This window comes from Benincasa hispida, chromosome 3 (assembly GCF_009727055.1).
Source record: "Benincasa hispida cultivar B227 chromosome 3, ASM972705v1, whole genome shotgun sequence".
NCBI lineage: Eukaryota > Viridiplantae > Streptophyta > Magnoliopsida > Cucurbitales > Cucurbitaceae > Benincasa > Benincasa hispida.
The window spans coordinates 37215388-37227963 of record NC_052351.1 but is presented as its reverse complement, the minus strand read 5'-3'; the positions used below and the strand labels follow the sequence as shown (position 1 = coordinate 37227963).

At 30.8% G+C, this 12576-nt stretch overlaps 1 protein-coding gene across 1 annotated transcript; it reads right to left on the bottom strand.

Moving 5' to 3' along the window:
* Nucleotides 1-1290: 1290 nt before the first annotated feature.
* LOC120072526 (alpha-ketoglutarate-dependent dioxygenase alkB homolog 6) lies at nucleotides 1291-4288 on the bottom strand. The gene is made up of 7 exons (XM_039024907.1): nucleotides 3863-4288; nucleotides 3702-3762; nucleotides 3531-3569; nucleotides 2429-2541; nucleotides 1976-2195; nucleotides 1833-1879; nucleotides 1291-1754 (listed from the first exon to the last, which is right to left on the bottom strand). Exons 1-7 carry the CDS (start codon nucleotides 3968-3970, stop codon nucleotides 1596-1598), a joined length of 747 nt encoding a protein of 248 aa, XP_038880835.1. The 5' UTR covers nucleotides 3971-4288; the 3' UTR covers nucleotides 1291-1595.
* Between the last annotated feature and the right edge of the window lie 8288 nt (nucleotides 4289-12576).

Genomic DNA, 12576 nt, shown 5'->3' with positions numbered 1-12576 from the left:
AATGGTAACCATAATAAAGAAATGACTTATTCATAAATCTCATAGTGTAAACGTCACATTCTCTGTGATGATAATGATATCACCTAGCATGTCTAATAAATTGGATTGATTATCTTCCACTTGTCAATTAAGTACGTATTTTATATAAAATTTGAAAGTGGACTCATATGTAAATATGTATATTTCATCTAAATACGAATATGAAATATATGGAAACTAATCAAATAAAATTAGACCTATTTTTTATATTATTATTGATTTATTACAAAGCTGGCTTAATTGTAACTCGTTTGAGCATCACTTTATCTGGATTTTTTGTTTGTTTGTTTTTTTCGAAGAGAAGGTTGAAGAGGTTACTTGTTTTGGATTCACCTTTTCCTTTAATTTCATTCTCTATCCCAATCTTTTTTCCTCGTCTCAGTTATTCCTGTGTCTTTTTCTGCCTGTTTTCTTCTCTGTCAAATATTCTTCTGGCCTCTCTTCTACCTCTTCTTATTCTCTCTCTGCTTGCTTTCCACTCATTCTTCCCTTCCTTTCTTTTTCTTCCACTTCTCTTTTCTCTTTTTTTTTTTTTTTTAATAAAACAAAAATAAATAAAAATAAAAATAAAAATAAACTTGGACTTCTTTTTTTTTCCTTCTTCTACTGCTTTTCCCCCTTTATGGATTCCTCTATTTTCTGTCCCTTCCACTACATCTATTATTTTTTCACCTGTACATGTACATGTAGTTTAGGTTTGCGTTATATGCAGTGATTAGTTGTTTCCACTCGTTTTTCAAAGAAAACATGGCACGAAGGTTTGAAGTCGATATTCAAAAGCAATATGTAGGTCCTTGCACACCCAAAAAGAGAAAAAATCATGTGATGATTTTCAATTAAACTACAACTAAGTTTTTTCCTACTTCAAATGAAAGACTAGTGTACTCATTAACTGATATAAATATATAATACATGATTCACACCTCACATCTCAATGCAACCACAAATTGATTCACTCGTCGGATTAAACTCATTAAAAATCCTATCTCCATGACCCCTTATTAACCATTAGATCAACTCATGGTGATTAGAATATTTATGATAAAGATAATATATAAATATTATATTTTTTAGTATAATAATTGTAGGGTGGAAGATTAGACCTTTGTCCTCTTAGCACGGAATACATTCTAATAATCAAGCTCACTTTGACATAAATATTATATTTATACCATTGTAAACTTATCATTATTATTAGCAGCCAACACATATTTTGGCAATTAAAGTTTGAACAAATTCAACCAACAAAAGGGGGAAAATAAATGAAGGTTCCAATAACTATGAACTCAGTGGCACAGTATTCAAATTACAAGAAATTCTGTGAGAAAACAAAATTAATGAAACAAGTGAAAGTTCATTGCGTTACTACGAGTATGGCAACATTCTCTGAATTTATTCTATTAAATTTTCTAAGCATACCCATCCCTAGTCGGGTATAGTTTCCTTTCTATTTTGTAGCCATTACCAATGCATTTTAATGCTCATATGATATGATAGCCAGTAGACTATTTAAAACTTCTAATACTGTACAAACCAAAAACTTCTTCAAGGAATGTTCAATGCCTAAACAAATGCTTGTGAACCTTTGGTACTAATCGACATGTCAACGAAACTCGAGTATTTGTTCTCTCGAAAGAACTATGATCATGGTTCACTTTGACTGTCTGATTTTCTGTTTCTAATAGCGTGCTTTGAACCTCAATTTTGTTCACTGTCTGAGAGAGCAAAGAAATGAGAAACAAACTGCAATTCTGAGATGAATATTAAGAACCAATTATTAGTCGTTAACATACCTGTTCATAACATTGAAGACTGTTGTCATTGATACCATGCAAGTAACCTGACAAGTATATTAAGGCAACAAAAAAAAAAAAAAAACAGTTGACAAACTTCTCTAAACAGAGAAGGCTAAGACAAAATCAAGGGCAAGATTTACCAGAATAAGCTTCATCCTTAAATATGAGCAAACTACGAGGCATTAGAAGTACAGAGAAAGGGCAGTGAGTTGTTCCATTAGAATCTTTGTCGTCGAAGTTTTCTGTCAACTGGTCTGCACATGATTTCAACCTTGAATGGGGCGTGAAGTCCATAACAACAGGAGAACCAAGAGATAGAATTGCTACTACAGGAAAGTAAGCAGGGCCATCTTGGTGCGGCTACACGGAACAAGAACCAAAAACTGTTTCTAAGATGTTGCTAATTGGTTTAACAGTTGGGAGTTGAATGAATGATGGAAAAATATAACACTGATGTATAAAAGATTTTTTTCCAATTGGAGATTGGATGTCAATGTACATGTAGATTAGATCTATGATGGGGATCATGGCAATGAATATGATTATAATACAAACAAGATATGCCCTAAAGACGAGGAATCGTCAATCCGTACCATTATGCCTTGATTGTGAAGGTATTCGTTGATAAGAACATGGTTTATGGGTGCAGGGTATAGATTTGTTTCTTGATAGATCTTCTTGGTGATATTTGTCAGCCAAACAGGCACTGTAGAACATCAGAAGCCAGAGATTTGTCAATTTAACTGATTGAACTTGTTCAACTTTCACCTAATATCCAGAGAGGCAAATCTCCATTCTCCGGTACTGTACTCTCTTAGATAAAGAAGCTTATAGGTAAAGCTGTAAATTAAGATGAGTGCCACCCATAGAGGAGAATTAGGCAGAAAACAGAAAAAAATTAAGCAAGATAAGCGGCTTGATGGAAACAAATTTTGGCAACCTGCAAAGGGACTGGTGTACAATCACAATGATAAATGATATGGATGCTTGTATATCCTACTTAAGTAATCCTTGTAGTAAAATATCCAAGCTTTGTATAAGGGGTATGAAAATATGAGCTAGCCAATGTAGATCAGTAGGAATACTGTACTGATAATAACAAAATTTTAGAACTCAAGGACACCATTGTACAACCTATAGAACAGATCTTATTCAAGTACGGTTGTAAAACCACGCTAATATCAAATTTCATGCTTGATGGCAGTATAAAGTCTTTCCAGCTCTTATCAGTCATTCCCACGATGAGATTGAATTAATTAAACTAGTCTAGCCAAAAAGTATTAATTCCCCATTGTAATAAAAAAACAAAAGTTAAACTTGGTAGTAAAGCCACAGTGCCATTACAAACCTTCAAAATTTGTTCACCTATCGTATACCTATACGTTTCCTTATACTATACATTTGAAGTTAATTTCTCGTGAATCAAATTACTCCCATTCGCTGTCTTTCAATTTTAAACAATGTCAAGGAAAACCCACACACCACAAGGTAGAAAATGAACTATTACCTTGAATATAGCCAGTTTATCATGAATAAAGCACACTAGAATTTCGTAATCAATTTAATAAGAACTGTATCTCAATGCATTAAGCTTAAACTCGATTGCATTTATTTCCAGAAGCCAGTATATTATACATCAGATAAAAAATTAACTAAGAACATTTCAATTTTAAACATAGTTTCCTCCAAACTTACATTCTTGGGGGAGAAGACCTTTTTCATGTACAATGCCACCTGCAAGAAATCAATGGATAAGGAAAGCAGTATAATTAGTAAGACAAAGAGGATAATCTCATATCTTTCAAGAATTCAGATCTTCAAAAAATAGCAAAAACGTATAGGATAGCTACTCCAATTTTTACATACCCCAATTTTGCAGCCTCCTATTCTTCAAAGATTTCCATTTTGACGCAGGCGCTTTATAAATCTAACAAATGAAAACTAACCCAGTTTAGCAAACGATTACAAGGAAAAAAAAATAGAAAAAAAATGTGCAATGAAGGAAAAGCAATAAGGAAATTTGGTACATTATCTAGAAGCAGGGTCTCATCGTCGTGTGTTATGAAGTTGGGAATATAGAACACTGTTGGAAGATGCCCCACTTTGAAATTATTAAGCCCTTCGGCCGATTCCATGGCTATGATTCAAAACCTCAATTTGCAGAAGGATTTAGAACCCTAAGAACAGCTAGATGGAAATTATGGGAAAGGGTGGGAGCTGGATGAAATTGCTCTTTAGATTTAATTAAAAAAAAAACCCTAAAAAATCATATTGTGCCTTGCGATTGAACTTCCCTCTCTCGCGCAACTGCTGCTACTCGGTGAACCCACGCTTCCATCGAACGGCGACCACGATCGGAGCTTCAGACGGTGGCTACTTCACACTCAAACTTCAGTCATCGTAAGGAACTTAAACATTTGGGGACTATTTGCTCAAGGATTATCCAAATTATAATAATCATTTTTTCTTACAATAAATATCATTACGTAGTCTTTAATTAACTATAGTCAATCCTATTTTAAAATTCTAACTCTTTGTCCAAATGTCCTCTTTATATATTGGAGAAAATTTTTACCTTTGAGATATTTGGATTCGACTGACTTTTGTTGTATTTTTTTAGAGTTTTTTTAATTATAAAAATGCACCGAAACTATATATTTTGGATAAAAAAATGTTCCTAAAATTTCAAAAATTTTAAAACACCCTTGAACTTTAAAAATAGTTTTAAAAAAATACACTTGTTGTTAGAGATGTCTACGGGGCAGGTAGGACTGGGATGTCATTCCTCATCCATGTCCCCGTTCCCCATTTCATTTCTCATCTCGTGAAATTTCCCAGATTTCCCACGGGAAATTTTTCTCCCTTACTTTTTTTAAAAAAACCAATTAATTTAAATCATTATTGTGAGTAAATTTTAATTAAATAATTAACTTTATCAGTAAATTATTTATTATGATTAGTTTTACGTGACAATTTGAATTTAAAAATAAATTACTCAATTTTTTTTGCCTAGAAAAGCTAATTAATTTTTTTAATATAAAAAAATAAATATAAATCAAATTATTCACATATATAATCTAAATTTAAACATATTCATTATCTTTCCCAATAAATAATCAAATTTGAAATTTAAATGATATTTTATAATAATAATAATAATAATAATATAACATTAGATAATTGTACTAAATAAATATATAGAAGCTAATAGGGGTAGGGACGGGGAATGCATTCCCCATCCCTGTCCCTATTTAGCTCACGGAGAATTTTTTCCCCACTCCCTCCACAATTTCCTGCCTAATCGGGGAATCCCACCCAGTTCGGGTCGTGGCGTCATTCCCATGGAAAATTGGACATCTCTATTTGTCGTTAGTCTTGGATGAAAACGGTTAAAGTTTTGTTTAAAAAATATTCATGAACTCTCAAAAGTTTCAAAAATACCCTTAATTAAATAAAATTTTAAATATATCTCTGTCATTACTATTTGAAAAGAAACAATTAATTCCTTGTGAGAAAAATAACTCTAAAAATTAAAATAAAAAGTAAAAGAAATGCTCCTACCATTAATATGGTGATCAATTTGTCTGAAGTTCTTTAAGTTCGAAAAAAACCAATTTTAAAATAGATTATCTAGATGTCCTCATTTTTTTCATATAGATACTCTCATATTTCTCTTAATTTTCCAATTCTTAGCTTACACTAATTTTGTCAAACAACCAAAATTTTATGTTAAAACACAAAAATTCCACAAAATTTCACAAAACTCCAAAATCAAAATCTCCTCTTGAAATATACCAAAACAATAAATAGTCAAATAACAAAAGTATTTGACTATTAACACACATAACTACTATTGTACAATTTTGAATATGCAAGTCCTAAAATCATGTGGTACTTTATTTATTATCTTTCTTCTCATTATAGTTCATATACCTTAGTTAAAGTGTACAATTTTATTTTTTTCTATATAAACAAGTGTCAAATAATTAACAAAAAGGGGAATAAGTGTGTATTGAAGAACGGAGGGGAGAAAAAGATGAAAGATAGAGAGGTAAGACGATAGTAAAGGTTTCTGTTCATATAACAGGAATGATATTTTTTTAACTTTTTTCTAAGTTTAAAGGTATTTTTGAAACTTTTGAAAGTTCAGATGTATTTTTTAAACAAAATTTTGTAACGGTTTACATCCAAAAGTAATGATAAAGATTTTTTTTTAACTCATTTTGGAAGTTTAGGGGCATTTTTGAAACTTCAATGGCAATTTACAAAGTTCAAGGGTATTTTTGATAATTTAGCCTTTTTTCTATTTTTTTTTTTTTACGGCTTCTAAGTTTCCTTATTTGTAAATTTATCTGAACTTCCAAAATAGAGGAGTTGGGTTTCTTTTGCTTTGCATATTGTGGATCTTGTTATTGGTTGCTTTTATTTTGTAAAAACAACTTTTGCTCCACAAGTTTTAAGTGGTTTCATATGGATATATTAGATATTAGGAAGGTGTTTTAAGTGGTTTCATATGGATATATTAGATATTAGGAAGGTTTTGGTGTTTTTAGGTATTGTTTTTTTATCTTGCAACATCTTACAACTATGTTCTAACTTCCACTTTCATACCAATTTAAGGTGATTTAAGGTGAATAAGAATATGTGTTAAGGGAGTTTTATAGTCTTCATACTTTTGATTTTGGTTTATTTTGATCTTTGTACTTTCACATTGTTTATTTTGGTTCCTATATTTTTAACTTTGGTTCATTTTGGTCCTTATACTTTTAAAATTTGTCATTTTAGTCTCTTTATCTTAACTTTTAAAGAATAAAAATGATCACTTTTTTTAATATTCTAGGACCAAAATGAACAAAAGTTAAGTATAAGGATGATAACTTGTAGAAATACTAATTATTTTGTCTCTTTTATCTAAAACAATTAAGAAAAAGCATTGAAATGTGATAGCTTAATGAAAAATTCATAGAGATAATAACATCATGTGATCACACACACACAAAGCCTATTTGCTTACAAAGAGCTATAAATTATGTTTTTTTTTGGAGCAGAAAGCCTATTTATGCGATCACATGGAATGTCTTAACACCAAAATGGAGATCACATAGTTAACCAATTCAGTGGATTCTTGCGATGGAAAGTGATGCGACACGGGCGGGGAAGTTAGTAGCTGATAAGAAAGCTTCACAATAGAACCAATGAACTTTTGACGCTTAGCAGGCGGCGTATCAAGGTATGGTATTTAATATACCTTATCAACACAATCATTAGTGAGGAAAAAAAGTTGCCTCTGGACGCCTATAAATACTCCACAAGAATGTCATGCAAAAGAAAAAAAAAAAAAGAAAAAAAGGAAGAGAATGAGAGAACCAAGAAATTGGAAGAAACTTTGTCAAAATCTTTACTTCTCTTTCGAACCATTTGTGAACCTTACGTGAGAACTTAGGTTTTTCTTAGAAGCAGAAGAGGAGCATCGTCTTCAACACAATTTAAGTAAAGTAGTCATTGAGAAGTCGGAGGAAGCAAGAGATTGCATACCACGACTTGACCTTCTTTCTCTATTTTTCATTTATTTTAGTTGTATTTGTATTGTGTAACATTGAGAAACATCTTTTACCAATATGAATGCATATTTAGCTCATCATTTATCCATCCTTGTTATTATCATCATTGCAACTAAATCACTTATGGGTTGAGAAGCATTTAGCTAACATGAACTAAGTAAAAACATAAAGTTATGCATTCAACTTATTTTATGTATGCTTATCGAATACTTGAACAAATTGAAAGATTATTTAGAGTAGAATAAACCTAGGTTGGAGGAACTAAGGGTTTAGATTTCATAAAACAATAAGAGAACTCTTTTAGAAATAAAGAAATATCTCTTGCAATAAACACTCATCGCATGCATTCTAGAGATAGGATATTGTGGCTCTGTGCACTGAAAGGTGTAGGTTATAATTTGGAGTGATCTGATTGAACGCATGATTTATGCATTTACTTAGAAATGTTCGTAAATATTCTTCTCAACCCTACTTCTATCCATTCGAATTTAACATTCTTCATACATACTGTCTCACATAGATTGTATTGTCCATCGCATTTGTCATTTAACCAACCTTAGTGTTAGAATAATATAAAACCAACTCATCACTCATTTAGTAATTTAGACGCGTCAAGATCGAAATAGTAATTTTCAATGCTAAAGAAATCCCTGAGTTCGACCCTGGACTCTCTAGGACTCTACCTGAATTTACACTTGGTTCGACTAGATAAAACAGTGTGTTATAAATCAACATTTAGCATTCATTTCATCGCATAATAAAAATACATCAAGTTTTTTATGCCATTGACAAGGATCATGGTAACGAAGTGCGCTAAGATATTTATAGTAATAATAGATGCATCCAACAGATGGTCACATGTGTGCTTATTATCAAGTCAAAATCTTGCATTTGCAAGATTACTTGCTCAAATAATTAAGTTAAGAGCACAATTTCTTGATTATACAATTAAGACCATTATGAAGTAGTAATATAAGATCTTCTCCACTATGCTCAAGAAGGAATGTGTAGTGGAAACACTTAAATGAAGCTGAATTGAGGATGAACTAGTGAGGGTTGAGTAGGGTTTTTAGATTTTTCACTTCAGCAAGTAAACTCAGGTCAACAAAAAAAATCCTTATGTATGGAACTTCTATATATAGATAGAAATCATGCAAACCTATAGGGCTGCATGGATAGCACCACCTATTTAGTGATTATCACATAATTCAATTGGAATTTGGTGAGAATCCAATAAAATGAAGTTAGTGGATTTTTTCCAAAAATTGGAAAAATCCACTAACATGATTTTAAATAAATCGTTTCCTTTTATTTTTTAAAATTAATTTTATATAATTAATTCAAAAATAATTAATTTAAATAAAACTAATTTTAATTTTTAAATTTTAATTAAACTTTTTAATTAAAATAATATTAATTAATATCTTAATATTAAATTAATAAAACACCAATTTCACCAATATAAATCAATTTCATATTTAAATTATAATTTAAATATTAATTGATTTTCCAATTTCGTTTAATTTCATTTAAATTAAATGTTTTTAATTGTATCATATACAATCAATTGAAAAACCTAAAATTGAATTTGAACATTTCAAATTCATAACCCTAATTTCATATATCAATACTCAATCTGTTATTCCAATTTAAGAGCGAGTAGAGGGACCTAATGAACCTACAGATCATGAGCTCCAACGATTTGTAATTAATTTGTTAAACTCTTTAATTTAATTAATTACTATTCGTTAACTACCAAGGCACACCACTATAGCTCAATAGTTGCACTCTCCTCACTGTAGATATATTTATGTCCATGTAAACCATAATCAATAAGTCAATCCTTCACAAGTCATCCGTAATTACAGTTGGATCAAAATTACCATTTTACCCTTGTAAATACATCTTATTCCAAGTTCCTACTGACCCTCTAATGAACAATATTGATTCATAATACTACTTATGAATCATGCCCCTCTCTATTATGAGAAGATTGAGGCAAGACCTGGAATCAGCATTTAAGAGAACAACCTATCTGCTAATCCTAAAATGGGTAGGAGTGAATTCCATCTTGCAAGACTATGTCCTCAGCTATCTATTCGGTCTTATCCCAAAATGAAAGACTTATTGAGTAGTGCTGTTGGACTACTCTCATCTATGCAGATAAAAGGATAATCCCAAATAAACAGGAGTTCATAACTAGCTCAGGATTAAGATTAAGTTATCCTAGGTTACTTTAATATGAAATAGTCAGTTTTAACAGTAAATGTTGTTATAAAGAAAAGTGACTATTTCGTGGTCCAATTTATATGCAAACTCATTGCAGAGGATGCCCCCACTCACATGTCTCTACATAGATGATTTGTGGATTACATCATTTGTATTACCTATATAGAATGGGCCGCATCCAATAGTGTTACTAAGATGAGATACCCAATTTTATCCATATATTTATAGACTATTTAGGCTATATACTATTAACTTGATCCTATTTATGTCACCACATAAAGTTAAAGTATTCATACTATAGCCATGTATATATGTATTAGATTTTCATAATAGAATACAATATCAACAACTTTCTTGAATAAAATACTCAATAATATTTTATTGATAAATAGAATGTTTAACACATAATTTACGAACTGTGAGTTCTAGGACATTCCTAACACATTCGTTTTGATAATGCTGGTGAATTTATATCCCAAGCTTTTGATAATTATTGTATGTCAATTGGAATAAGTGTTGAACATCCTGTAGCTCATGTTCATACACAAAATGATTTAGCAGGATCATTTATAAAACATTTGTAATTAATTGCAAGACCATTACTTATGAGAGCTAAGCTTCCTTCATCTATATGGGGACATGCTATTTTGCATGCATTGTCACTTGTATGCATTAGGCCAGTAGCTTATCATAAGTACTCACCATTAAAATTAGCTTATGATCATGAGCCAAATATTTGCCATCTGAGAATTTTTTGATGTGCAGTATATGTTCCAATTGCTCCATCACAATGCACTAAGATGTGTCCTCAAAGAAGGTTAGGAATATGTGTTAGATATGATTCTCCATCAATTATTAAATATCTTGAGCCCCCTGAAGGGTGATGTATTTACTGCATGATTTGTTGATTGTCATTTTAATGAGACAAATTTTCCAACATTAGGGGGAGGAATTAAGAAGTTGAAAAAAGAAATTACATGGAATACATCATTATTGTCTCATTTAGATTCCCGTACAGATCAATGTGAACTTGAAGTTCAGAAAATAATTCATTTTTAAAATATAGCAAATCAATTAAAAGATGCATTTATAGATGCGAAGAAAGTAACTAAGTCACATATATCAACTACAAATGTTCCATAAAAAATTGATATCCCAACATAACAAGTTGTCACTAATGAGTTTGGAATACGCCAAAAGCGTGGTAGACTAGTGGATTCCAAAGATAAAAATCCTCAAAAATGAAAAATAATTAATAGTGAAAAAGACTTGGTTGAGGTATTTTTGAGGAAGATAAATGAAAATAATGAGGTCATAAGATATAAAGCAAGACTAGTTGCACAAGGTTTTTCACAAAGACCTGGTATTGATTTTGAGGAGACTTATTCTCCGGTGATGGATGCAATTACATTAAGATATTTAATTGGTTTGACTGTGTATAAAAGTCTGAATATGTATCTTATTGATGTAGTCATGACATATTTTTATGGATCTTTTGATGTTGATATTTATATGAGAATCCTAGAAGGATTTAAGGTACCTGAAATATATACATCAAATTCCCAGGAATGGTATTTAATAAAGTTACAGAGATCGATATATGGATTGAAACAATCAGGACGGATGTGGTACAATCCTCTAAGTGGATATCTATTGAAAGAAGGATATCAAAATAATCCAAAATATCCGTATGTTTTTATAAAGAAATCATAATTAGAATTTGCTATTATAACTGTATATGTTGATGACTTGAATATAATTGGAACTCCTGAAAAGCTTTCAAAGCAATAGAATATCTTAAGAAAGAATTTGAGATGAAAGATCTCGGAAAAACAAAATTTTTCTTGGTTTGCAAATTGAGGATCTAGTAGATAGAATATTTATTCATCAGTCAACTTATACAGGAAAAAATTTGAAAAGATTTTATATGGACAAAGCACATCCATTAAATATTCCAATGGAAGTCTGTTCACTGGATACAAAGAAAGATATATTTTGACCTCGAGAAGATAATTAAGAACTTCTTGGTCCTGAAATACTATATCTTAGTACAATTTGTGTACTTATGTATCTTACTAATAATACAATACTAGATATTGCATTTTCACTAAATTTATTAGCTAGATATAGTTCTTCTCCTACTAAAAGACATTGAAACAGAATTAAGCATATACTCCGTTATCTCCAAGGAACAATTGATATGAGTTTGTTTTATTCAAATAAATCAAATTTTGATCTAGTTGGTTATGCAGATTCTGGATATTTATCTGATCCACACAAAGATAGATCTCAAACAGGTTATCTGTTTACATATGGAGGAACTGCTATATCATGGCGATCGGTGAAACAAACTATAATGGCCATTTCCTCAAATCATGCTGAAATTCTTACAATTCACGAGACTAGTCGAGAATGTGTATGGCTAAGGTCAATGGCTCAGCACATTCGTGAAACATATGACTTGTCTTCTAATAAAAACCTTGCAACAATATTATACGAAGACAACACAGCTTGCATAGCCCAAATCAAAGGAGGATATATTAAAGGAGATAGAACAAAACATATTTCACCGAATCTTTTCTACACTCATGATCTTGAAGAAAATGACGACTTCACTTTACAACAAATTTGTTCAAAGGATAACCTGACAGATTTATTTACAAAGACATTATCAATCGCAACTTTTAAAAAATTGGTGCACAATATTGGAATGCGGCGACGTAGAGATCTTAAGTGATGTTTTCATGAGGAGGAGTAAATATATTGTATTTTTTTAGGAGTATGCATTATATGAAATATGTATTCTTTTTCCTTCACTAGGGTTTTTCCTAGTAAGGTTTTAACAAGTCATATTATATATATATATATATGTGAGCATCTAAGAGGGAGTAATATGAATATTATAATAGAAAATAGATGCTCATTACTTAATGTTCCAAAGGCCGTATGTC

Excerpts from the sequence above, each read along its gene's own strand:
- LOC120072526 (XM_039024907.1), bottom strand. The coding sequence starts at position 3,970 with ATGGAATCGGCCGAAGGGCTTAATAATTTCAAAGTGGGGCATCTTCCA. Across the intron at positions 1,880-1,975 it reads TAAGGATGAAGCTTATTCTG|GTTACTTGCATGGTATCAAT; the intron begins GTAAATCTTGCC and ends TATACTTGTCAG. Across the intron at positions 1,755-1,832 it reads GTCTTCAATGTTATGAACAG|ACAGTGAACAAAATTGAGGT; the intron begins GTATGTTAACGA and ends TTGCTCTCTCAG.